General features: G+C 35.1%; 2 protein-coding genes, 1 long non-coding RNA gene and 1 pseudogene across 4 annotated transcripts; 2 read left to right on the top strand and 2 right to left on the bottom strand.

Moving 5' to 3' along the window:
• Positions 1–271: 271 nt before the first annotated feature.
• Positions 272–22,072, bottom strand: LOC120193527. Its single transcript, XR_005522864.1, has 3 exons — positions 21,997–22,072; positions 4,607–4,613; positions 272–283 (listed from the first exon to the last, which is right to left on the bottom strand). It is a non-coding gene; the product is annotated as an uncharacterized LOC120193527 (long non-coding RNA).
• On the top strand, positions 16,207–19,491 carry LOC120193526. 2 transcript variants are annotated; one of them, XM_039196011.1, is made up of 8 exons: positions 16,207–16,345; positions 17,210–17,378; positions 17,467–17,575; positions 17,666–17,748; positions 18,090–18,153; positions 18,271–18,388; positions 18,732–18,886; positions 19,066–19,491. In XM_039196011.1, the coding sequence occupies exons 2-8, from the start codon at positions 17,251–17,253 to the stop codon at positions 19,138–19,140; spliced, it is 732 nt and encodes a 243-aa protein (XP_039051942.1). In that variant the 5' UTR covers positions 16,207–16,345; positions 17,210–17,250; the 3' UTR covers positions 19,141–19,491. The 2 variants fall into 2 exon arrangements, with proteins under 2 accessions (XP_039051942.1, XP_039051943.1); XM_039196012.1 differs by lacking the exon at positions 16,207–16,345 and having other exon boundaries at positions 17,236–17,378; positions 17,462–17,575.
• Positions 22,073–22,099: 27 nt separating the features above from the next.
• On the top strand, positions 22,100–24,097 carry LOC120193605 (annotated as a pseudogene).
• A 95-nt stretch (positions 24,098–24,192) lies between these two features.
• On the bottom strand, positions 24,193–25,904 carry LOC120193545 (haloacid dehalogenase-like hydrolase domain-containing protein Sgpp). Its single transcript, XM_039196029.1, has 5 exons — positions 25,776–25,904; positions 25,252–25,366; positions 24,973–25,124; positions 24,629–24,890; positions 24,193–24,537 (listed from the first exon to the last, which is right to left on the bottom strand). Exons 1-5 carry the CDS (start codon positions 25,802–25,804, stop codon positions 24,340–24,342), a joined length of 756 nt encoding a protein of 251 aa, XP_039051960.1. The 5' UTR covers positions 25,805–25,904; the 3' UTR covers positions 24,193–24,339.
• Between the last annotated feature and the right edge of the window lie 536 nt (positions 25,905–26,440).

The following is a 26,440-nucleotide window of genomic DNA, read 5'->3' as shown; positions in this document are numbered from 1 at the left end:
ATTATTTACCCTAAATTACATAATTATGGGAAAGGACTAAAATATAATAAAATAAAATTCAGGAACAAAATTAAAATGCTCGAAAACTTAATTTAGTGACTAAAATATAAGTCTATAAAATCAGGAGGATAATGCATATGGTTTTCCCATGCGGGAAATTACACAGAGGCCCTCACCAAAACTACGTCGTTTTGGTAAGGGTATAAATAGGCCTAAATTATCATTTCTCTCCATTTGCTTCTCTCTCTTAGAGAGAGAAGCTCTAGCTTCTCTCTAGAGCTCCCTCACCGGAGTAATACCGGTGACCGATCGGTCACTGTCGCCGGCCACCGTCCACGGTGGCCGAAATTTTACAAAATTACCCAAAAAATTCGCTTTTATTTCTAAATCCGATTCCGGCTTCCTCTTGTTCTAAAAAAACCCCCAAACTCCGTAGATCTAAATTTTTACCTTCGGTTTTTTTGGTGGTTTTCCGGTGATTTGGATGCTCCGACGAAGGTACTCGGTATCTTCACTCTATTTTATTTTTTTCTGTTTGATTGCTCTGCCCCATCCATCTTTTGCTTCATTGATGGGGGTTTTTTATAGGCTTTTTCGTACACCCTTTGGACCAGTTAAAGGAGGATAACCCGGTGAGTCACTGGCCAAAAGAGGTGATGGAAGCCACTGGAACTGGGACGTGGAGGGGCTGCTGTCCCGGCTTGCTGGAGGCTGTTTGTAGCTGCAACGTGGAGGGGCAGCTGTCGCTGGAAGCTACTGGAAATGCTGCGTGGAGGGGCTGCTGCAGCTGCTGGAAATTGCTGGAAATGCAACGTGGAGATGCTGGAATGGAGAGGTAAAAATGGTGATTACAACTGCCCCTCTTTGCTCGTTGCTGTGGAACAGGAATGGAGCAAAGACATAAAACACCATTTTTAGCTTGAAATGTTTAAACTTCTGAGCTATAAGTTCTTCTCCTTATGAACTTTTTGCTCACTTAGGACGAATTCTTCTCATTATGAATTCTTCCACTGGGATTGACAATTTATCTCATTCTGGCAATGTTGGTGCTGATCTATCTCCTTCTGTGATAGATTCATGCAAAGTGTTGAATAAGTTCTTCTCATTACGAACTTCTTCTTCTTCAGATGAGTTCTTCTCATTATGAACTTTTTCGCTGGGGATGACAATTTATCTTCTTCTGTGATGTAATCTAGCAAAAAGTTGAACAAATTCTCTTCCTTCTTCAGATAAGTTCTTCTTATTATGAACTTTTTATGGAAATGTTGATACTGATCTATCTCATTCTGTGATAGAATCAAACAAAGGTTGAACAAGCTCTTCTCATTATGAACTTCTTCTTCCTTCTTCAGATGAGTTCTTCTCATTATGAACTTTCTCTGAAAAATTGATGCTGATCTATCTCCTTCTGCGATAGAGTCGAGCAAAAGGTTGAACAAGCTCTTCTCATTATGAACTTCTTCTTCCTCTTCAGATGAGTTCTTCTCATTATGAACTTTCTCTGGAAATGTTGATGCTGATTTATTTCCTTCTGGGATAGAGTCGAGCAAAAGGTTTAACAAGTTCTTCTTATTATGAACTTCTTCTTCTTTCTTCAGATGAGTTCTTCTCATTATGAACTCTACCTGGCAATGTTGATCCATCGAATGATGAATTCAAGCAAAAGGTTGAACAAGTTCTTCTCATTATGAACTTCTTCTTCCTTCTTCAGATGAGTTCTTCTCATTATGAACTTTCTCTGGAAAAGTTGATCCATCGAATGATGAATTCAAGCGAAAAGTTAAACAAGTTCTTCTCATTATGAACTTCTTCTTCCTTATTCAGATGAGTTCTTCTCATTATGAACTTTCTCTGGAAAAGTTGATCCATCGAATGATGAATTCAAGCGAAAAGTTGAACAAGTTCTTCTCATTATGAACTTCTTCTTTATTCTTCAGATGAGTTCTTCTCATTATGAACTTGAACTGGTAACGCTGATCCATTGAATGATGGATTTAAATCTTTGCTAAAATCTTTGAAATTCCTGTCAAAATTCAACATGGATAAAATGAATGAAAATGCACCTATTTTTGCAAATGCCTAAATATGATGCATGAATATTGATGCAATCTTCATTTGACTTCAAAATGGTGAACTTGGTTTTCCTCCACTTCATCATTTATTGTCAGGGTCACCTCTGGATATCAGTGTAGCAACTTATGCTATCAAGCTTGCATTTCTGAAGAACCATCTGATCAACTTGTATCTTTATGTCTTCTTTCCTTCATGAAAGTCTCAGAAGAATTGTTTCATTTGTGGAACTCTTGTCGTAGTCAGAACTATGACCTTGATGCCCCATTTTGTCTTGGATAAAACCAACTTTCTTTGCTTGGAGTTGTGCAGAAATCTGATAAAGCTTTCATCTTTGAAAAGAGAATCTGTCATCTTTAAAAAGGGAATCTATCATCTTTGAAGAGAGAATTTATCATCTTTGAAGAATGTAGATGTAGATATGTTTGACTCAGCAGGGATTAATTAGGAGAGTAGAGTCTGTTCTGATTTGACTCTTGAAACATATCACAAGGAGGATTTATCTTAATTCCTTTCATGTCTCCACATCTAATCCAATCTCGAATACGGCAACTTGGACCATATCATGTCGAGATGTTTAACAACAACCTATCGTTCAACCTTAGTTGGTGCCACTAGTTTCTTGTTGTTAAAATTTCTGCTTCCCATCTATGGAAAGAAATCTTCATTATATCTCACTTCTAATCTTGGGGTGGAAGAAGACAAACTTGATCAATAAATGGAAACCATATGATCGTAACATTGGTTCAACATCAGAATAGCAGGTTCGTAAAACATTTGACGGCGCATTCATCCTTTCCTGTGGCTTCTGCTCAGATGTTCGTAAAACATTTGACGACACATTCATCCTTTCCTGTAGTTTCTGCTCAGATGTTCTCAATCATTGAAGTTCTTTGCCTAGTGTTCAAAGCTTTTGAATGACGTCACAAGACCACTTGAGAACAAAACTTAATAGGAATACAAATGAGATGCTGATATGACCAAAAAGTTGGTCAAATTCACAAGATATGCTAGTGTTGAATTGAATAGGAGACACTAACTGATCTTGATATCATCTCGGGCAAAGACAAATGTGATACTGATCATGCTTTCTTTCATAATGAGAATTGTAGGAAGTAGAAACACATCAACTGTAGGATCCATGTATAGAAAAAGGTTCATGAAATTCTTGTTGCTGGGGATGAAACGCACATGATAAATCAAATAGATGAAAATTCGGTTCAGTCTAGCTGGCAATGATAACCCCAGTCGGGAAAGAGCAATATACATGAGCTCTTTCTTCAATGTCACAAGTAAACAAAACTGATGTGAAAACAACTTTGTAACCTCAACAGTATGGTTGAAACTAACTGACAGAAATCTCAAAGAAATATTTTCAATTATCACCGACACACAAAAGGCCAAATTCAGATTTCGAGGTCTCGAGGAACTGATCCTTGGATCGAATGGTCTACAAAGGGACCATCTTTATTCATGCGATTGTGATGTAGCTTAATAAGGAACACGCTATCATGTGACACATGGTTAAGAAGATTGGGTATTTGAAAACATATTTGCTGAGTAGATATTTTTTCAACAACATGATCATAATGTAACTGCCTGATGAACGAAGCAATTATGTATAGTCAGCTTCATTGTCATTGTTTCACCATTTTCATTCTTCATACCTTCTGTCTCATTGGAAATATCTGTTCAAGTCAATGATCTTAACAGATGATGATGTGGGCCTTCAGCATGCCCCAACAGTTGCTGATACGATCGTTCAAAAATGCATCAACAGTCCTAATTCTGATTGAAATGGGCTTTCAACATGCCCCGATATTTGCTTCTTGTTAATCTGAGCCTTCAAAATGCCCACATGGATCTGTCTGAAGGAACCTTTAAAATGCCCCAACATTTGCTGATACAGATGTTAAAAGTGTGCTCAACATTACTTCTTGTTGAGATGAGCCTCCAAAAATACCCAAATATTCATATTGCTGTGAGCCTTCAAAATGCCCCAATATTCTATTTCTGGTAGAAATTGGCCTTCAATATGTCCCTCTAGATCTGTCTAAATTGAGCTTTCTAGATGCCTCAATTTTCTATTTCTGGTTTACTCTCGACGTCTGTTTGACTTGAATATCATGATCCCTACAAGGTTCAATTTTGACAATACACTGTGGTGGAATACTCTGTGTCACTAAACAATAATATTGTCAAGTAACTGGAGAAATTCTCTTGATATTGTCACAAACTTAAGAAGTACTCAATCATTCTGACAGAAACGTCTGAGATATGTGTCTTCTGAATGAGGTGACCATTTTCTGTATCTGGAGGGATTTAGTCGGATAGAGTAGTAAAAATAGCTTGGTAATCCGTTTCAGGCTGACACAGTGGCTTATCATCTTTCAGTGAAGGCCATCTCTGAAATATACTTTTCTGTGGGAGAGAAACCAATTATGCAAACAGTAATCTGATGCAATGGCAAGACTACATATACAATGGTACAGCTCATCAAAAATCCGCACCCATGCAACATGTTGATCCTGATAACAACTCATCTGATTATGAACGATCTTTCAGGATGATTCACAGATATTGATAGTTCTTCTGATATCGAGGAAATCATGAATTCTTATTCTGATGAGAGAGTAAACTGTTATACTTGACAAAAATGGGATTCTCAGAGGTTGAGGCTTCAATAACCATGGAGAGATGTGGTTCAGATTCATCAATTGCAGAATTGACAGATTTTATATGTGCTGATCAAATGGCTAAGGTTACTGATGCACTTCTTATGGTAGAAGATAGGAAGTCATTATGCAATGATCCCAATTACAAGCAAAGGCGAAACTTCGGCTATGATTGTGGAAAAGGAAGAAGCAGAGGAAGCTTGAAAAGAAGCTTCTTAATGAAGATGATCATGCAGTTCATCTTTCAATTCCAATGATCGGTTCTGGGGTTCCTACCGAATCAGATCAGATAACTCAAAGAACACTTCCAGAAGATGCTATTGGGTCTCCTTATTTCTACTATGAGCAAATTCATCTTTTAATCCAATGATTGGTTTTGGGGTTCATACCAAACCAGATCAGATAACTCAAAGAACACTTCCAGAAGATGCTATGAGTCTTCTTATTCTACTATGAGCAAATTCATCTTTAAAATCCAATGATTGGTTTTTGGGGTTCATACCAAACCAGATCAGATAACTCAAAGAACACTTCCAGAAGATGCTATTGAGTCTTCTTATTTCTACTATGAGCACATGGCACTTGCTCCAGTTAATGTTTGGACTGGAATATCACAGTACTTATTCGATGTAGAGCCAGAATTTGTAGATTCGAAGCATTTTCATGCTACTACACTGAAAAGGGCTATATTCATAATTCTGCCAATTGAGAATAGATTTTCTCTTATTCTGCTTCCTCCATGTGCTGATGCTTTTCCATTGACAAAGAAATAATGGCCTTCCTGGGATCCAAGAACAAAGTTGAACTGTTTATAAACATGTACAGGAAGTGCCAAATTGACAGAAAGGATCTATAAGGCTCTTGAAGCTTATGACAATGAGCCACCTTCGAGTGTCCAGAAGTATGTTCTTGATGAGTGCTGAAAATGGAATCTGGTATGGGTTAAAAAGAATAAAATTGTTCCACTTGAATCTGATGAGGTGGAAATGCTTCTAGGTTTCCCTAAAAACCATACACAAGGATCTGTAGAGACATATTCTCTGGTGATATCAATGTCCTGTCTCTTTTTTCTGGGATCAGTGATGCAGATGTCGCCTTCTACTGTCTTGGCATACCTTTGAAAACAGATGTGCAAGAACTGAATGATGATCGATTGGAGCAATTGATGAGTAGATTTGGTGGATTCGACCTTGTTGTCGATGGCATCCAGCGTAACAACCTTACTGGAAGAAATAAACATCATCAGGATGAAATAGAAGATTTTTGTTAGTGCATTTTCTTGCAATGACTGCTACGACAGCTGTCTCTTCTGCTGCTCCAATATATTCCACTCTTTTCGAATCATGAAACGTTTAGTTGACAGTAAAACTGGTCATCTTCAACTTTTTGGAATCCTGTAACCAATGTTACCCTATATAAAAGGCCTATAAGGGTAGATTATGTTCCAATGTCTTATTTTGTGCCATAAGTCCTCAAGTTCAAATTCAGCAATCTTCTGAAGGACATAATGGATATTATCTTGACAAAGAAATTGATCGGCATAGAAGAAGTAGCAATGATATATCAAGACTTGAGCCAGCATCACGGTATAACCATAGTGCAGGTAGTGACTTGTTCATGGCTCTATGATGCAATCTTCTAGAGAACATAAATTGATGGTTGGGGAAAATAATATGTCTGGTGATGCTTATCGCCCTCAGCATGAGATAAACGATAATCTTTCTTGATGAGCTGCTAATAATGTCATAGGAGAGTGTCACAAGTTCAATTCTCCAGACTTTCTGGCTTCTTGGACCACTTTCCTTTTAAAAATATGAAGTGCTTCATTATTCTGACCTCGTTCATTCTTTTTCTACAACAGAGGTAGAATAAGCAACAGTTGCTTTAAGGATCTTCCTCATTTGAGGCTGTCCTGTTTGAAAATGTTTTTTCTCATTTCTTTAATGAAGAATGAAAGAATTTTGCAAAGTATTACCCCTTTCAGGTTCACAATATAATCAAATCATAAACAATGAGTTTAATGAATATCAAATAAATCAACTATACTTTTAAATCATTCAAAAATCATAGTCCTATGGCAAGTGTCAAAATTATTGACTGATTTGAGGTGTAGGTTGATTTTGGTAAAGTAGGTTCTTTCAAGTTGGTTCAGTATGTTGCTTTAGGCTTTCACTAACTTGAAGAAATGGTTGTTATGCTCATTTTTGTAGAAATGCTTCTTGTTTCCATACTCTCAGGAACATCTTTGGGATGTGCGGTGCTTTATTAAGAGCTTAAGATCGTCTCTTATGTCATTGTTGCACCATTCATTATTCGAGTCGCCTTTTTAGGTTTTCAACTCGAATCCTCCTTTGGTTCTAAGATGTTTATTTACAAATTTACATCTTGAACCCCCCTTTATCATTTTTCATATCATTCATTAAAGATTTTAAAAATCAATTTTTACAAATAAAAATCAATCTTGAGAGGCGGAATGAATTCTGAAGATATTCTCTTTTACTTATAAATCCATGTATGATTAAAATGGACTTTTCAGGTACGTAACGTAGGCCTTGGCTTATGGTTATGAAAGAAATGGATAAAAAGGCCCAAATAAGTGTTTAAAGGTAATCAAACCAATGATCAATTCATTCTGATGCCTTCACCTTGCCTTGCTTAACTTGGATCTGCTTTGTTGGGAATTTTTCCATCATCTGGATCCCTCTAAACTGCCAAATTTGGATTCATTCCATTTTCCAGCATTTCTTGCTCTTCTTGTTGAATATGGATCTTTGATCCATCTTGTAACTTGAGGCTTCATGAGTCACCCATCTTGATTCAAAAAAAAATTTCAGTTTTTTTTTTTTGCTGGATGAGTCTAATACTTCAATTGCTTTGGACGTCTCCTTTTCCTTTTGTCATTTTTCTCTTAAGCATAATATCTCTTGACAGAATCTGAGTTTATTTAGGTTTTCAGAACTTTCCCATCCATTTTTGCCAAGATCAACACTTCTCCGGAAAAGGTCTTTTGTTTTTTTTACTGGATAGGTCCCTTCCCAATTAGGCATTCATTTCCCATGGAAATCTTTATGTATAAGCAAGATCATTTTCAGCATTAGATCACCTTTTTGGAACTCTCTCGGATTTCTGTTCGTGACCTTTCATCGTCTATTTCTGATACATCTGCCCATGGCAGATAACTTTCAATTGGTTCTTATCAATAAGGTTTAATTGATCAAATCGAAATTGGATACATTCAGTCTTCTCCAATTTTTCCTCCTTGAGGATACAAAATAATGGGATCTCAACTTCAATTGGTAATACTGCTACCATCCCATAGACTAAACAATAAGGTGTTTCCCCAATAAATGTTCGCACAATAATTCAATATGTATATAAGGCAAAAGGTGGCTTCTCGTGCCAAATCTTGTAAGCTTTAGTGGTCTTTGTAATGATACTCTTAAGGTTCTTATTTGCTCCTGCAAATTCCCCATTCATCTTTGGGCGATATGTCACTGAGTTGGCATGCTTGATCTGTGCGCGAAGTTTAGTCATCTCATACATAGAAGTCCTTTTAAAAAGAGGTATCTCCAGGGGGATGAATATTCAAGATTAACTTTACTTACATGAAAAATGTAATTAATGCATGATATATTTATTTCAATCAATCACTCTTCCCTTCTTCTTTAAGTATGCCCCAATCACTCGAAATCATCTTCAATAAGTTGGTCCATGATGCTTCATCTCGTCTCTTCTTGCAGTAAGATTCACAGATAATTGAAAGTTTGGTTCTTTTGAGGTTTTTTTGCTTGGATGGTTTTGTATTTAGAATGACAAATGTGTGACTTATAAAGTCATGTATATGGTGGAAGGTAGTATCATCAATCAATCGACTCTACCCGAGAAGGTAAACATCTAGAGTTTGTGTCTCAAAAACAGGTAGAGACATTTCTTCAGACTCTCAGATAAATGTAGTGTCAGGATTTGGTTTTGGTAAAGGTCGAGTAATTAGTGTTGGATGGGATATGGAAGATATAATTTTATCACTTGCCAATAGATCTATAACTCTTGCAAATTTAAAAGAATATTTAATATACTCGATACTCAATAATCTCAAGATTAAAACTTGATTCTTTTCTCATAACCATAAAAGCAACACAATTTATTTTTTGCACAAAAGGCGGAGAAAGAAACAAAAAAAATTCAAACAAGATGCTGAAAATAGAAAAGTACTATAGTGGTAGATAACACTTCCACTTATTTATTTATCATGACTCATCACTCCTCTATTGTTGGGTATGTACTTGGCCCAGGATTTTTATCCTTATTTGCTCCCCATTTCTTGATCATTTCTTGTGTCAAGACTCCCTTATCGACGAGCGTCTCTATTTCCTTTAACAGTGACCAACAATTCCCTATTGAATGTCTAGATACTCCCAAGTGAAAATTACAGAAGCTATTTTGATCATAGCAATGAGCATAAGGCCTTGGTGACACCTTCACCAATCTTGGTGTAATGTATTGACCTTTAACCAAATGAGGGTACAGGTCTGAGATAGATTCTTGAAACACCTTTAGAGTTTTTCTTGCTCGCGAGGCTATCACTTTCTTTGATCGTTCTGAACGAATGAATGCTCTCATGTTATTGAGGGGGTTCTGAATGCTCATTTCAGCTATAACTGGGGTAGTATTAACCAAACTCCTTAAGTTTCCCCTTGCCTTACTGGTTTTCAAAAAATCTGATATAGGTATCTGAGGTGTCTTCTGTGTTATATCTGCCTCATTCTTTCTTAGACCTATAGGCCAATCTCGAATTACATCCATGGGAGCCTTTTGATTTCTTTTCCCATTTTCTTGTGCCTGATATTCTTCGTAGGATTTGGTTACATTAGTTTCTGTTGCAACAATGGTTTCTGAACATTGAACCTTAACCCCTTCTTTTATCTTGCAGTTTTGAATTGCTTGCTCTAAAGGGTCTTGGAAATTTCCCTTAAGGTTACCAGTAACCTTAGCTGAACAATTTGGAATTCTAGTCTGATTTATCCAAGGAACTTCCTTATAGGTCCAATTCTCATTTGGAGGCCATTGTGATTGATCAAGTTGTGGAGTAATTGATCTGGCTGAGAGCATTTTTGGATGCAATTTTTCACTCGAACAGTGGAAGGGAGGAAATTGAAATCCCTGCACATTCTTTTTCTTCTTGATCACTCTATAAGGTTTGGCACCATGTTTAACTGAATAAGACCTCATTGTATTAACCCCAGCTTCTTTCTTGACTTTAGTATTATCAGAGCCTCTTATCTTGCCATTCTTGATAGCCATTTCGATGATTTCTCAACTTATGATGATGTCAGAGAAATTATTAGTGACAACCCCTATCATGTGATTAACATAAGGAAATTTTAATGTGCTAATGAACAAAGTAGTGAACTCTTTTTCAGTCAATTGTGGATGTACTTGAGAAGCAACGTCTTTCCATCGTTGTGAATATTGTTGAAAGCTTTCATTGCACTTCATATTCATGCTTTACAACATTGTTCGATCAGGGGCTATATCAGTCATGTGTTTGTACTGACCCAAAAAAACTTGAGCTAAATCCCTCCAAGAACGTATTTGAGTACGTTTTAGCTGATTATACCATCTGGATGCAGACCCAGATAAACTGTCTTGGAAATAGTGGATCAACAACTTTTCATTCTCTACATAGCCAGCCATACGACGACAATACATAGTGATAAGATATGAAGGGCATGTGGTCCCATTATACTTCTCAAAATCTGGAACCTTGAACTTTGGTGGAATAACCAGGCCAGGGACCAAACTTAGTTCTTTGGCATCAAACCCATAAAATGACTCAACTGTCTCTATAGATTTTATCACCTCTTCTATATTTTCCAGTTGTTGAGTGAATTTTTCCTTCTCAACTGATTTGTTTAGGTCAAGGACCTTATTACTAATACAAAATTCATCATGCTTCAACTCAGAAGTAGTAGGACAATCAGTGGGGAACGATGCTCCAGCTTGATATGGTGAGTTCTTAACAGCGAAGTAAATCGGTGATTGAATTTCCTAGGGTACAGAGGTGAACTCAGGAATATGAACAGGTGTAACACCCAAAGAATTTGTGGGGTTTTCAACAAGACTCTTTCCAGCAGTCAAATGCTTATCAATCATTTCTTTCATATTGTTCAGTAAATCGATCTGAGAATTAGCTTCGATTTGTGCCAACTTGCTCCTCAATTCCTCTTGTATTTCTTTCTGCTTTATCTCAAATTTGGCTAGCCTATCTTAAGTTTCTTTAGACATTTTTCTTGTGTCGTGCTGAGCGTTCTTGCTTCAAGGAAAAACCAATATCACTTCGTTTGAAATCCTTATTTTAATGAATGAATGTTTTAATGTATTATGACATAAAAAATGCAAAGATGTCAAATGCAAATGTAAATATGTGAATGTAATAATAAGAATACAAATTGTGCAATACAAATGCAAAGATGCCAAATGTAAATACGCAAATGTAAAAATGTAAATGTAAATTATTTAAAATACCAGAATAGGACATCCAGTTATATTAAGATTGCCCTTTTCTTTGATATTGAAAATAAATAAACATTATTATTTAATTAAATATGTTTTAATGCATGATGTAAATTTAAAAAAGTAAATGTAAATACAAACGTAAAAATGTACAAATGCAAAATACAAATGCATGTATGAAAAGGTGTTACTCAAGAGTGATCATCTTAGAACAGATTTCATTGAACGCAAAAGTTTCGGTACATCAAACAAAACTTTACATATAGGGATATATTTCATTCCTAACTTCTCCAAAGCCAAATTAGTCTATCAACTTAAGGGACATATTGTTTGTCTGGACTGCAACCTCTTCCATGACATTCTCTTTCATTTTCTGTGTCACTTCTCGGAGTTGCTCATTTTCCCTTGTAAGAGATCTTTTCTGTCCAAGAAGTTCTTGAACAAGATCTTCATATATGTTGCAGTTCTTTTTCAGCTTGGTGACCCCTGTTATCCATTCTTTTGGGGTACTTTCTAGGCCAGCATTTTGAAAGGTTTGACTGATCTTCTGAAAATCTTCATGCATGGTTTTCATTTCTGTGCTCAATTTCTCGTTTTGGTCGTTCAAGTCCTTCAAATAACATGCTTGAGCTTCATAAAAATCTCCACTACTCTGAATGTCCCGACTGATACTCTTACCATATACTGCTTTTGGTATCAATCTGGCAGAATCTTTATGGATTACTTTTGGTATTAATATAACCGGTTCTCTGTGTGCAGAACTTCCCTTGATCCTCGTAGTTTCTTCAGGATGTCTTTCCTTGGTCGTATCATATTTTGTTTGATCATAAAACTTTTTGTCCATTTACGATTTCTTTCCAATATGATGAACAGTCTTTCAAGCCAACACCTTTTGGTTATGCCATGATCATGTAATGCAAACAAAAGAAATCAATATGAACATATTAGAGCAATGTAATATGCATGAAAAAAAATAGAATAGTTAGTACCAACTAAAAAATCTATTTATCAATGTATAAATCTTAACCTCATGTTTTCTAGTTCCATGATTTGTTTGGAAAATTTAACTTAACCGCACGATTTCTAGTTCGCATGCATTTATTCAGGAAAATGAAATAAAATAAATTAAAAGCTAGAGCTTATTTCTCCTTTGTGTATACCTACTGACAAAATTTCGGCATGGTTTCAGATCGGGAGAGTTTCTAGGGTTTATTATATGCAGGTTTTCAGTTCTAAGAGTAAAGGTACTCGAACTGTCCTTGTTGATGCCCCCTTGGGCTATCAAACCCTCAATCCTAGTCCATTACAGACTTAAACGGACCGAGTTCAATTCGAGGGGATACATTTTTCTATGACTAACACGGAGAATAAATTCTCACGAAGACATAGAGCATATGAACCCCGAAAGTTACTTGCTAGGTCTGACACGGAGAATAAATTCTCACGAAGACGTCGCTTTCACTCCCACTTAAAAGGGATAAATCTCAATTATAGAGATTATGTTTATGCAATGCAAGTGTTGTGTGTGAGGAGAAATGTTCAAACCTTTGATAGAAAAATAAATAATGAAATAAAATACTTGAAAAATAAAATGAAACATTAAAAAATATATATACATATAAATATTATGAAAATAATAAGTATATATAAAAATTTTGAAAAGAAAGAATTAAAATTAAATATATGAATTTTTAATTTTTAATTAATAGAGACAATTTATAATTGATTTTAAAGTTTGACTAGCTTCCCCAGTGGAGTCGCCAAGCTGTCGTAACCGGTTTTCGTCCGGGCACGAAATATTTACTTGACTGGAAAAGTGATGTGAATAAATGGTTTTGAAAATAATTTGGGAGTCGCCATCGGCCTTTTGGGTCAGGTAGGTTGAATACCTAAAAATATCTTTTAAAAGAGTTTTTAAGAAAACATCAATTAAAAGATAAATTGATATGCGTTTTAACCAAAAATTCGTTCTTTTTAATAATAAAAAGGGATTCGTGGTCGGTTACGTTTAGGGAAGGATTAGCACCCCTACAACGCCCAAAATTGGTACTTTTTAATATAAATTCTCTCTATTATTAAAAATTAAAAATTCAAAATATATTTAATTAATAATTCTGTTATTTCAAACTTATTTTTAAGAAAATCTATTAATTTATACATTAAGATATTTATTTATTTAGAAATATCAGAAAATGACTTCTAGGTGCCTTAAGACAGCTCTTTTCTTTGATATTAAAAAATAAATAAATAATTAAAACAATTAATATATAATTTAAAAATATCATATTTAAAAATATCAGAAAACATACTTCTAGGTGTTTTAAGACAGTCTTTTTCTTAATATTAAAAATATATATATATATATATATTAAAATATGATTATTAAAAATATTTTACGAAATATAGGATTTTAATAAAAAAATATATTATTTATTATATATATTTATATGATACATAATAATAATCAATAATAATTAAATATATAAACATATAAAAATAAATAACGACTAAAATAAATAAAAATAAAATTATATTATTAAAATATAAACGGTAATAAAACTTGTAAAATAAATGAAAGTATTAAAATTAAGGACTAAATTATAACATATTAAAATTAAAAGCTCTAATTTAAAATATTATAAAAACTAAGTATTAACAATATGATTTATCTTATATTAATTATTCGGGATTAAATTAAAAGTTAATAAAGTTACAGGGGCTAAATATATTATTTACCCTAAATTACATAATTACGGGAAAGGACTAAAATATAATAAAATAAAATTCAGGAACAAAATTAAAATGCTCGAAAACTTAATTTAGTGACTAAAATATAAGTCTATAAAATCAGGAGGATAATGCATATGGTTTTCCCATGCGGGAAATTACACAGAGGCCCTCACCAAAACTACGTCGTTTTGGTAAGGGTATAAATATGCCAAAATAGGCCTAAATTATCATTTCTCTCCATTTGCTTCTCTCTCTTAGAGAGAGAAGCTCTAGCTTCTCTCTAGAGCTCCCTCACCGGAGTAATACCGGTGACCGGTCGGTCACTGTCGCCGGCCACCGTCGACGGTGGCCGAAATTTTACAAAATTACCAAAAAAATCCTCTTTTATTTCTAAATCCGATTCCGGCTTCCTCTTGTTCTGAAAAAACCCCCAAACTCCGTAGATCTAAATTTTTACCTTCGGTTTTTTTGGTGGTTTTCCGGTGATTTGGATGCTCTGACGAAGGTACTCGGTATCTTCACTCTATTTTATTTTTTTCTGTTTGATTGCTCTGCCCCATCCATCTTTTGCTTCATTGATGGGGTTTTTTTATAGGCTTTTTCGTACACCCTTTGGACCAGTTAAAGGAGGATAACCCGGTGAGTCACTGGCCAAAGGAGGTGATGGAAGCCACTGGAACTGGGACGTGGAGGGGCTGCTGTCCCGGCTTGCTGGAGGCTGTTTGTAGCTGCAACGTGGAGGGGCAGCTGTCGCTGGAAGCTACTGGAAATGCTGCGTGGAGGGGCTGCTGCAGCTGCTGGAAATTGCTGGAAATGCAACGTGGAGATGCTGGAATGGAGAGGTAAAAATGGTGATTACACATTCCATTCACTTTATTCTCACCATTCACTAAAAAATAAGTCCAACGGTCGAACAAGACTGAAAGGGTAAAATTATCTCTCAGTTATTATAAGAAAGAAGATGAAACACGAGTGCCGAAGATATACAATATTAAAATAAAAATAAAAACTGTCTATTTAGCATAATAATAGTGAGATAACAGAATTGGTGTTTCTAATTGGAATAATAATGATTTTAGTCCTTTATATTTATACATTCATCATAATCTATCACCTCCTCCATTGCAGCTCCTAAACTAAAGCCAGTCTTAAGCATTGTTGTCGGGAAATCTTTAGACGAGTCATAGCTGAAAGCAATGTTTTAGTCACTTCATAACCAACCACTTCCTCCTCCCTCACGGCTCCTAAACTAAAGCGAGTCACAAGCATTGTTGTCGGGAAATCTTTCTACGAGCCATTGCGGAAAGCGATGTATCCATTGACTAGCGACTGTTGTAGGGAGATAAAACTCGACCTGCAACCATCATCATGCCACCCGGGGGTAGCATCGATAGTAGCCACTGCACAATACAAAGTTTAAGGACTGCTAACTATTGCAGGAAGATGAGACTCAGCCTATAGCTGCCTTTAGGTCCGTCGATGGTAGCCCTGTGAGAAATCGGAGCATAGTGGAACGGAAAGAGAAGAGGAAATTGCATTGGAGAAGAAGAAAGGGAGGAAGAATTCAGTCCTCCAGGAAACAGTATACATGTCTCAATTGTCGTTTCATGACCACCAACTCTTAATTTCTGTTCACCTTATAACATGTTTTAACTAATTAGAAGAAACGGACCATTAAGGGTACGAGTTAGAAACAACACTAATTTTTTTTCAAACTTAGATCAACCAACCCCAGGCATGTTGCACATGGAATTAATTTCATAATTACCATGAAATGTACAATTTCTTAGGAAAATGAAGCATTACTAGATCAGCCGTAAAGCATTATTAGGAAGATAAATTATAAATTTTTAGAAAATGATTTTATAAACTTTTTGAAATTATTGTATAAAAATATCTAAAAAATCTCAAAATAAAATATAATATATATTTTAAATTTTCAATAATAAAAAAATATTTTAATTTAATTTAGTGATACCTTAATTATAATTATGATATTGCAGCCGCATTATCCTAATCTAACCCTACCTTACAAGAATATACTTTTATTTATTTATTTTGGTGAGTTTAAACAGACACTCAAAAGAAAACAAAGTGGGGGTGTGGTGGTCTTTTCCATATAGGAGTAAGATCAAAGGTCAGAACTCGACAGACCGGCGATGGTTTGAAAAATGTCGAAAGTCGAAACAGTTTTGGTGAAAGTGAAACTCAAAATCTGTTTCTTCTGCATCCTTGTTGTCTGTTTCCACCGGTAAATATAAAAAGGGAAAGGTCTATCTGCTAATCAAATCATTGTCCAACTTGTTCTTTTTTCTTCTGCTCTCCCTGCTGCTACGATTCAAGAGATCAACTGTTTCCGTAAACTATGCTCAACCTTTGTTATTTACTTATTTTGATCGGATTTAGATTAATCTGAATTATGTTTTTACTAGGTTTATTCTTTTAGTTGTCGTTTTAGCTGTTGATCATGTTTTTCTTTTTCCATGGGAATTATTTTTCTGGTTGTTCGAGCAGTTAGTTATGGTTTAATTGATCCACTTTTGGTATGTATATAAAGAACTGATAGATATTCAATGGTTTGTTTTTGTTTCCTGTTCATGGAAACCTTGTCCCTGTTATACAGTATGTTGGCTAATTAATTTCTGGTTAGGGCTTACGAAACAGTAGAGCTTTAAGCAATTTTATTTATATTATAAGTCTAACTGATGATTATTATTGTGATTTTTAAGTCTTAATTTTTTGTGCTTCCGGCACATAAATGAGGCTGATACATTCCCTACTTTTTTTTTTTTAATTTTCATTTAAGTAGACAACTTGTACTTGTAGTTTTCTACAGATTAGCTAGTTGACAAGAAGGAACCAATCTTGTAACCTTTTTATTGATTTTAACATGTCCATCTAGATATCTTAGTTGTGTGCTTCCATATGAACCTGAAATCTTAATAGCGTATAGTCTTCAATGTTTGTAAGGTCATGCACTTATTTTTCTGAATGAACTTCAATCCCCTTTGGGAAATTAATTTGCTTATCATTTGGAACCAAGTTTTCTCTTATCAGCTTCTCTGGAATGTTGCCATTTGTTTTAAAGTCTGCTGAATAAGTTGGTGACTAAAGCACTGACTCCTTCCACTTTCTTACAGAAATTCAGGACTTGGAAGCTTGTTCTATCTTCTTAAGTTTTTGTTGTACTTTATGAACCGGCTGCCATATTTGTTTTTATGGGTAATAAGCTTGTAAATCGTCCTACAGTGAATGTAACTTTATGGATGACGGTTTTGGGAATATCAAGGTGATTCCAGATCATTTTCAAGTCTCAACTCCTCACAGGGGTGACTCTCTTCAAAACAGAAGTTCACCTGATGCACAACCAAGTACTGGAAATTCTTCGAGGTATTACTTTCTGAAGGTCAAAAAGAGAAGAGATTAAGGATTTCTAGTTTGTCTTATCACAATGTCTTTTGGTTCTGCCTTAGGATAGGTCCCGTAGCAATTTATGGTCTCATCGAAAATTTAGGAAGGCTGCATTCATGTTGAATCTGTTCAGTTTACGAGGCTTGCCTTGGATTGGTGCTGATGGTCTGGAAAAGGTTCATATTCTATCCTCTTTGAATCTTGCCATTTGGTTTTATTGATAGTCAGGCATTGCTTATCACCAGAATCTTTATTTTCATTTGCAGGTTCAGTTGACTGCTGCGGAGTTGGAATCACTAAGATCAGAACTTGCCGATATAGAAGAGAGAGAAGCGTACTTGAAAGCTCAGTAAGGAGTTGAATCTTGACTTTTGAACCATGAGCCAATTATGTGTGTCCGACTGTCCATCGTAATTTCACGCAGTGGCCAGATGATGTTTGACAGTTTGAGCCTTTAATTAATAGAAGAAAGAATTATACCTGATTCTAGAATTTTGAGTTACTGTTTCTGAAACTGGCAGTTACATGGAGTTCTTCTAGAAAATAATGATCCCTGAACCATTGATGTTTCTGTGTTTACTTATGTTTTTTCCTGAGATGATATATCCACAATACCTAGCAGGATTGATGTAATGAGTTCTAGACACAATATTTCTACATTTCTTTTATTGATATTTCTGTTTTATGCAGGTTGGAACATATTGATGAAATTTTGCGGTCTGCACGTCTTTCTGGCTATTTGTACGTCCGAACTGTATGAATACGCTCCCTTTCCTATCTTACGTCATATTTTGTTTATGCTGCATCCTCTCTGTTCATGCACTGGTACTGTTCTGAGTAATGATTTTTCTACGAATCTTTTCATTCGCAGAGGTGGACAGCTTTACCTGGAGAACCTGCTCCTGTTGATGATACTGATGTTGATGACTGGCTTCCTAGATTCATTGTTCTTCATGGCCAATGTATATTCTTCTATTTATTCTCCGCAGGTAATCAGCCTCTGATGTGTTCTCCCTTTTTCTTCTTTTAGTATTACAAGTTGCATCCGGATTCAGTGATGCATGATGGTGCATGGTTGATGTAATATGGAAATTGACACAAAGGAGTAGCTGAAATTTCAAATTCAAGATGTTCAAGTGGTTTCTAATTGTTCTCAGCTTTAATGAACGCATCATTAGGTCTCAAATAATGTCTTTCAAGATACTCTTAACTCAACTTGGTCAAACATGACCACTAACAATGAAGGATTCATACAATAGGCTGGTCGAATATAAACTCAGCACAGGCTGGGGACTATAAACACTACTTTCTGATCAACTTCTCACTTTGCAGATTTGAGTCCTCAAGATTCCACACTTCTGTCTGATGTTGTTGAAGTAGGTTCTCTGCCAAGCTTTATAAGAGAAGATGAAGGGACACAATATGCCTTTTATATCTTAACTGGTCAAGGATTGCGTTACGAGTGTTCGCATGTTTCTAAAGTACAGGTATACCTTGTTTTTTCATACATAATATGCATACATAAAAAAGTAGAATGTTTATTCCCACCCTTGGAGCAAAGTTGAATTCTGGACAACCTACACTAGAACTTCAATATATATTCATATAATTGTTTTTTTTTTTTTTTAATTTTTTAAAAACCTTTGATTCTTTTATCTTTTCCTAGGTGGACACTTGGTTATCGGCTTTGCAGACAGACTGCAAATTAGGTTCTGATGTAGAAGTCCCAAGTGCATTGTAATATCATTTACGGGTTCTCTTGGTAACGGCAACCGGTCCTCGGAATAGATGAAGGAAATGGAAAATATCAATATCGGACAAAAGTGTATGTATTTGATACTCATCCCAAGTCCGTGTAACATGGATTAGTTAGAAGTAGCATATTGAACACAGCTTAGATCGGGACTGGGATCGAGCTAACAGTTCTTTTGTTGACGTACATATGATTAGAAGTAGGAACCAGTCTTGTATGATCTCTTAGAGTTTGTATTCATCGAGTTCATGAGTGGAGAATGAGAAGTTTGATTCCTGTTTGTCTTGTAATAAACTAGCTTTGCATGATGAGGAAGCTGTTGGATGTTCAAAACTAGTCCGAACAGAGTAGTTTCAAAGCTTTATTGACTGCTGTTGTCCTGTGAGGAGAGAACTCTCCTCATATAAGTTGTCAATTTAATGCCTATCATATAAGTTCTAAAAGTTCAATGTTTAAAAAGATTATTTTAACATGACCATTTAAAAGTTTTACCCTATAAAATTAATGGTGCATTTCAATATGTGGCATGCATTCCAGAGTTTTCCATCAATTAAGTATTTCCATCAACCTATTTTAGGACAGATGGTATCATTATATTGTCGGAAAGTAGTTCAAATAAAGACAAGTAGCAGCTGAGGATACCGTTATGAATTTTGTTAAAATCATATTTATGGTTCTGCGTGTTGAAGTTGATATATGTTCTTACCCTTTAACGTCTAAGGGCTTTTAATCCTTAAGGATACCGTTAAGAATTTTGTTAAAATCATATTTATGTAAGATTTCATGTTAGAAGGAATACATTTATAAAATTTTAAAAAGAGACGAATTTATAAAAAATTAATAGTGAAAAAAAGATTATAAATACAAAATATAAGAATAATCAAAAATAGATGGTAAATTAAAGTTTTTAGAGAATGATCGGCTTTACTCGCCTCCTCTTAATCTATCTATGAGTGTATATACTCGTGTTCCTCCCTTATATATATATCTAAACTAGGTTTGTCTAGTGGTTTGTCTTTGGATCTCTACCTAGGACTTCCCCCTTTGAGCGCTTGGTAAGTGTTAATACCTTAATTTTGTATACAGGCAATGAACGCAACTGTCATTACCCATTATGCTACTTGAGGAAAAAGTAGTCAAATTATGATTCTCTTTTGACGATTTCAAAGCATTGCACTCTAAACCCAAGAGTGATTATGTGTAAATTTACATGATATTAAATAAATTTTTTCGTAACAATTTAACCCGTTGAATTTTATGTTCTATTCATTTAAATTTTACCTGGTATTTTTTAATAAATACATCATTTTATATCAACATAAAAGATATATTTGATTGATTCAAAAATTTAGATGCATAATAAATACAATTATATTATGAGTTCAATGATTGAATTATTAAAATTTTAATAGTATAAAACCTTATTAAAGTGTATAAAATTAATACTTCAAAAAATGCATATAAAAAGTTGGAAATTGTAGTTTTTATATTTCTTTGCTGTGATAGACGCCTTCTCAGCTTACAAGCCTGTTGTCTTCGATGGTTTCTGTACTATCTTATGGACTGGTTTATCTATTATAATATGCTACTCATTTGATCACATGTTAATAAGAAAATGATTGACCCCTTTATTTTGAAGAAAATTGTTCTTGTCTCAATAGAAATATGGTCAGCGTAGTTATCCTTCACGCCCTACTTATGATAATGCTGTTTTAGACCATGTAAAGAATCCACTCACAATCATGTATAATGATGATTTCAGGTTCTAAGATGTTAACAAAATAATACTTAAAAGTTTAACACGGCGGGTGTAGCTCATATGGTAAAGCGCTCGGTTGTCATGCTGGAGGCGCGGGGTTCGGTTCCCCTCACCTCCATTTTTTTTTCGATCTTTGCTTACTGTCATCGCCAATGGCGCACACGTCTTTATCCTTCAAAAATCACGGTGGTCTTACTACAAGTAAACTCCATATATGCAAAACATACTATGGAATAAAATATATATAAATCCATATACGAAAAAAACAACAACTTTTTATGAACAACTTTTCTCAAGTTTTCCATCTATAAAGAGAAATAAATATTATTAAAATGAACAATAAATTCTTTCAGTTATTAATGTTTATGGTTCGTTTTAAACATAGAATTTATAAATTTGTAGAAGGACAAAAATGTATTGGCTAAATTACATATTGAGTAATCTAATTATCAATTTAGTTTCATTTTAGTCATCCAACTGTTGTTTTTTTTCCTTTTCAAAATCATCAATAATGTTAGATTTTGGTTTCATTGCATTCACCTGCTGTTAAGAAAATAATGGTGATGCTGATGTGTCACCATAAAATAATGAATGACATGCCATCATTGAAAAAAAACCAAAAAAAAATAATATTTTTGTTAATTTTTACGTGTGACCAAAATGAAACCAAAACATTATGTATGATTTTGAAAAAAATCTATATAATGATAAAAACATAATTAAAATAATAGTTAAGAGACTAAATATGTAGTTTACCCAAAGTTAATTTTACTTTTTTAAATAACTATCAAATCAACAATTAATGAAAAAAAAGTAAATATGCATTAAAGATTGATCAAAATGTTCAAATAAAGATACTAATATGATAACTAAATTTTAAAAAACCGTAAATGGTCTTTATATATTTGAGGAATATGTAATTGTATGATTCGTTGGATTGAGGACTGAAAATGGATAGACATAGAAAGCATGGTTGGCTCATATGTTGAGAAGGTAATAAATATGCTACTCATTTATTTCATCACCTGTTCATGACAAAATGAGTTATTTTTATTTTTTATAATATGTTAAAGAATATTTTCAACATTGGGGGTGTAGCTCATATGGTAGAGCGCTTGCTTCGCATGTGAGAGGCACGGAGTTCGATTCCCCGCACCTCCATTGATGTTGATTTTTATCCAAGGATCTATGTTTTTGGTTAATACATTGAATAGGGATTCATATACAATATGGCTTATCTTCTCTACTTTCCCAGTTTACGCATGTTTGCTTTTCTTTTTTTAAATTCAGGTTCTTGAGGGAAGAGCTTATTCACTTCAACACCCTTGGGTTGGAATCGTCAACCGTTCACAAAAACGTCAACATGATTGTTTCTAGGCGGAAGGAGCGCAAGTTCTACCACAGGTTTTGTTTCCCAGTTATTTGCATTTCTGTATAGTATGTATGTATACTTATTAGAATATTTCTTCGGTGTTTGCATTTGGAATCTGTAATTAGAGCCCAACTTCCTGGCATTACTTCTTTAATTAACAAAAGAATCGAAGAACTTGATGTGGAGTTGTCCCATCTCGGTTGATCTGTTGCTGTTGAATAAGCCTCTAAACTGCTCTCTTATTTCTTCATATTAGGATATTCATAGATTTTGTTAATCAACTTATTTTATACCTTATTGCTTTTATATATCAGGCTCAATTATACACTATCCTGGAGTTATGCCGAGCATTTGATTGGATCTTCAAGGAGCACTTGAATGGAGGGTACTATTTATAACCCCTTTCTTTTAACTTCCATTATTGCAGCACAGATGAATCATATAATATGATACAATCATAGTACTTTATCAACCTGTTTCAATCATTCTCTAGGCAGCCAGGTGGAGGCCGCATCTATGGAGTTTTTCACCATCAGCTGCCTGCTGCTTTAAGGAAGCTTCCATTTGACCGTCATTTGTCACTGCAAAACATAAAGAAAGTAGTCTCAGAGGCAGATGGGTATCAACCGTATTTAATCGCTCCTGAGCAAGGCTACCGACGTCTCATTGATGGTGCACTTAGTTACTTCAGAGGCCCAGCGGAGGCTTCAGTTGATGCTTTAAGTTCCCATTCAAGGTGGCATTCTCTTGTTAACTTGCTTGGTTCTCTGTTAAATTTGACTGCTTCTTGGAGGTAAGTGGAATGGAGAGGGTTTTGTAGCCTTGTAGGTGTTTTCTTTACTGAGGGTTCGTACTATGCTGCTTGCTGGATTTAAAATAAAACTAAATATCTATCGCATTTTCAGTCTTTAAAAGCTAGTTCATCTGCAGTGATTAGTGAACTTTGTTGCAGGTTCACTTTGTTTTGAAAGAGCTTGTAAGGTCAATTGCAGAGACTCGAGTTTGGAGTTTGAAACTTCCGTAGCTTCATGGATGAAATTGTTATACTTTAGGGATAATGGAAGAACGTAATTCCATCTTTTGGAATTCAACAGGAGTTGAAGAGTTTTCCAACTATTCAAGCTGAAATCAAAGCAGCTGCAAATGAAGCATTGGAGAGGTTTCGTGAAGAGAGTAAGAGAACAACTTTGCGGATGGTGGACATGGAGTTATCATATTTGTCTCTGGATTTCTTTCAGAAACTGCCCCAAGAAGCGGAGAAAGGTGGAAACCCGACTTCCTCATGTGCAGATAGATATGCTGAAGGTCACTTCTGCAGAATAGGATCAAATGTTCACTTTTATATAAGGATGGTGTCTGATATGCTTAGAAATACCTTTCTTAAGGCTGTGGTTTATTGCCAAGTGGAGGGAGGCCAAGCAGTCGTCTGATCCTTTCTATATACAACTGGGTAAAAAGGAGGTTCCAAAAATCTTTATTCCTGCATTCTCTCACATGCACATACCTTCATTTCAGACATCCATTTGATACCAACTCGGTAATTTGATTGTGAATGGATTCTATTTTGACTGTTGCGACTCATAGTGAGAGTTCTTTGCTGCTTTGTTTTCATTATTTTCTTGTAGGGCAAGCAGCTGGCACGGTTATTGGATGAAGATCCTGCATTGATGGAAAGGAGGCAACAATGTGTCAAGAGGCTTGATTTATACAAATCTGCGAGTCAGTTGCATGGGCCAGATGAAACCAGTGTCATCTTTGGAATGCTTTTGTTGAAGTGTGAAGTAAACAGCTTTCTTAATCCATGTCTATATTAGCCTATGTACAGTAAATCTGCAATGTTTTTAATCTGTTTTCCAAAAGTATGGTGTTCGTGATCGAAAGGAAAAAAATAATAATATCACAACCGTCATGGAATGAAACTCGGGCAATGAAAGTATTCAATCCCATCTCGAGTATTGCTTATCAAATATAATTTGGGTTCATGTGGGAAGGGTTTTGACCTCTCTTACAGAATTATTATGCAAATAGAATAAAACCTCCTAAACTGCTCTGGCATTTAAGCTCTAGCTGCTGCTTTCAAAGAATCTGCCTTCTTATCAAGCTCCTCTAAGACTGCCCATAACTTCGGATCCTTGTAATCCTTTACTAGCATAGTAGGATTTGCTTCCATAAGTACATTTTCAGGATTTCTGGTTGTCAACCCCACAACAGGCACCCCAGCTGCAACTCCTGCTCTTATCCCTGATGCAGAGTCCTGGACAATGAAGAAAAAAGAGCAAGTTTTCAAACTCAAGTTTGCATTTGCTATAGCTTTTGATACCGAAAAACACGGTTGGGAGGCATACCTCACATATAAATGTGTGATCCTTCGACACCTCCAGTAGCTCAAGTGCCTTCAAGTAAGGGTCCGGGTAAGGTTTGGCACGCTCGCACTCGCTTCCTATAATAACAACATCGAAAAAATCTTTGAGGCCGAGTTTTGAGATCATGAGTTCAGCATTTAGTCTTGGAGCATTAGAAACAGCAGCTCTCTTCAACCCACGGTCTTCTATCCATTTTGTTAGTTTATACAAGCCCTTTAAAGGCGGTAAGTTCTCTGAGGCCAACCTGTTTATCCATACAAAGCATTAACACTACTAAACACTGTGGCAAACCGGAGAACTTGAATACGATTGCAATAGAGACGTACCTCCGAAACACAGCTTCCTTATCATCCAAGAACTTTTCGCCCCTCGGTAAATCATTGGGGAAGAGAGTAGCAGCGATATCGGTATTGTGCCTCCCAGAAATGTTTTTTATAAAGAATTCTTCATCAATTGGAACCCCATCATTGAAACCAATCTGTTAAACATATCAACAACTACTAGAAGTAAACCCCAAACAATTGCTTCAGCAAAGGAAACTGAAGTAGCCAAATTGAAAAAAAAAAGTGAACTTTTTAAAAGAACAAGCAATTAAATAAAAAAACCTCTAGGAGCATATCACGAAAAGCATGGTGGTGGATAGGATCCGAGTCACACAATGTTCCATCAACATCAAACAATACTCCTTCCAAAGGAGCAAGATCAGGAATAGATTTATTGCTGCATTGAAAAAAGTGATAATATTAATACATCCTCGTCGTAAATGTGTGTAAAACTGTGAAAAAGATCGATGGCAGTAAAACATAAGATTTGAAACGATCACAGTAGAACATATAATCAAATAAAAAGGAAATATCATTTTAAGCACAAATTTTATGAATCTTATAAGAAGAACAAGAACCCAGATTGCTACGTTGGATCAATGTTTACCACGAAAAAACGAAAACAACCCATCACAAATCCAATATATATAAGCACAAAATTTACGAGTCTTATAAGTAGAACAAGAACCCAGATTGCTACATTGGATCGATGTTAACACGAAAAACAACCAATCGCAATTCCAATTATATATATCGAATTAAAGCACGCAAATGGATGGAGAAAGAAAGAAACAGGATTTACAAACCTCTGAATAGAATTCTCGCCAGCAGTCATTATCAATGAACTAGAAACAAAGGGGTTTTGAGATGCAGATGGAAGCGAAGTTGGGGAGGAATATAAAGACGAAAATTTAAGAGAAGTACCAAAGAATCCAGAAACGGGAAAGAGGAATGATATAAACTAGTAGGGAGGTCGTGCTTATATTAATTGGAGACGGCACCAGGTTCAGGTTCTGGTTCGTCCCTTTCAGTTCGAAAGGTCACGTTGGGCAATTGGCCACCATATATATTAGGCATAATGTCAAAATTAGTCCAAATGTTTATCAAAATAATCATTTTATCATATATTCTATTTTTTTAAGCATTTTACCCTCTAATATTTCATTTTAGGTCAAAAAGTCCCTAATATTTGATAAAATAATCACTTTATCTCTTATTATTTTTAGGGCATTTTAACCCTCAAAATTTCATTTTAGGATAAAACAATTGTGTGTTAATTAATAATTTTCATCTAATAAAGAGAATTGTTTATCTCAAAGTGAAACGTTGTGATCAAAATACTTTAAAAAAATAATAGAAACCAAAATAATTATTTTAATAAATATTGGGGGTTATTTTTAACATTATGCCTATATATTTATTTTCAACCTTCCTGGAAACTAGGGGTTCCACAAAATCAAACCAACCAGCG

The sequence above is a fragment of the Hibiscus syriacus genome, unplaced genomic scaffold (genome assembly GCF_006381635.1).
Source record: "Hibiscus syriacus cultivar Baekdansim isolate YM2019G1 unplaced genomic scaffold, ASM638163v2 tig00116996_pilon, whole genome shotgun sequence".
Classification (NCBI taxonomy): domain Eukaryota; kingdom Viridiplantae; phylum Streptophyta; class Magnoliopsida; order Malvales; family Malvaceae; genus Hibiscus; species Hibiscus syriacus.
Note: the sequence above shows the minus strand (reverse complement) of the source record. Positions and strands in the feature narration are given on the sequence as shown.

Bases quoted from the DNA above. Each gene is read 5' to 3' on its own strand.
- LOC120193545 (XM_039196029.1), bottom strand. From the start codon at position 25,804: ATGACTGCTGGCGAGAATTCTATTCAGAG. The intron at 25,367-25,775 runs GTTTGTAAATCC...TTTTCAATGCAG, and splicing joins GGCGAGAATTCTATTCAGAG to CAATAAATCTATTCCTGATC. The intron at 24,538-24,628 runs GTATGCCTCCCA...TTCATTGTCCAG, and splicing joins ATCACACATTTATATGTGAG to GACTCTGCATCAGGGATAAG.
- LOC120193526 (XM_039196011.1), top strand. From the start codon at position 17,251: ATGGATGACGGTTTTGGGAATATCAAGGTGATTCCAGATCATTTTCAA. The intron at 17,379-17,466 runs GTATTACTTTCT...GCCTTAGGATAG, and splicing joins AGTACTGGAAATTCTTCGAG to GTCCCGTAGCAATTTATGGT. The intron at 18,154-18,270 runs GTATGAATACGC...TTTCATTCGCAG, and splicing joins GCTATTTGTACGTCCGAACT to AGGTGGACAGCTTTACCTGG.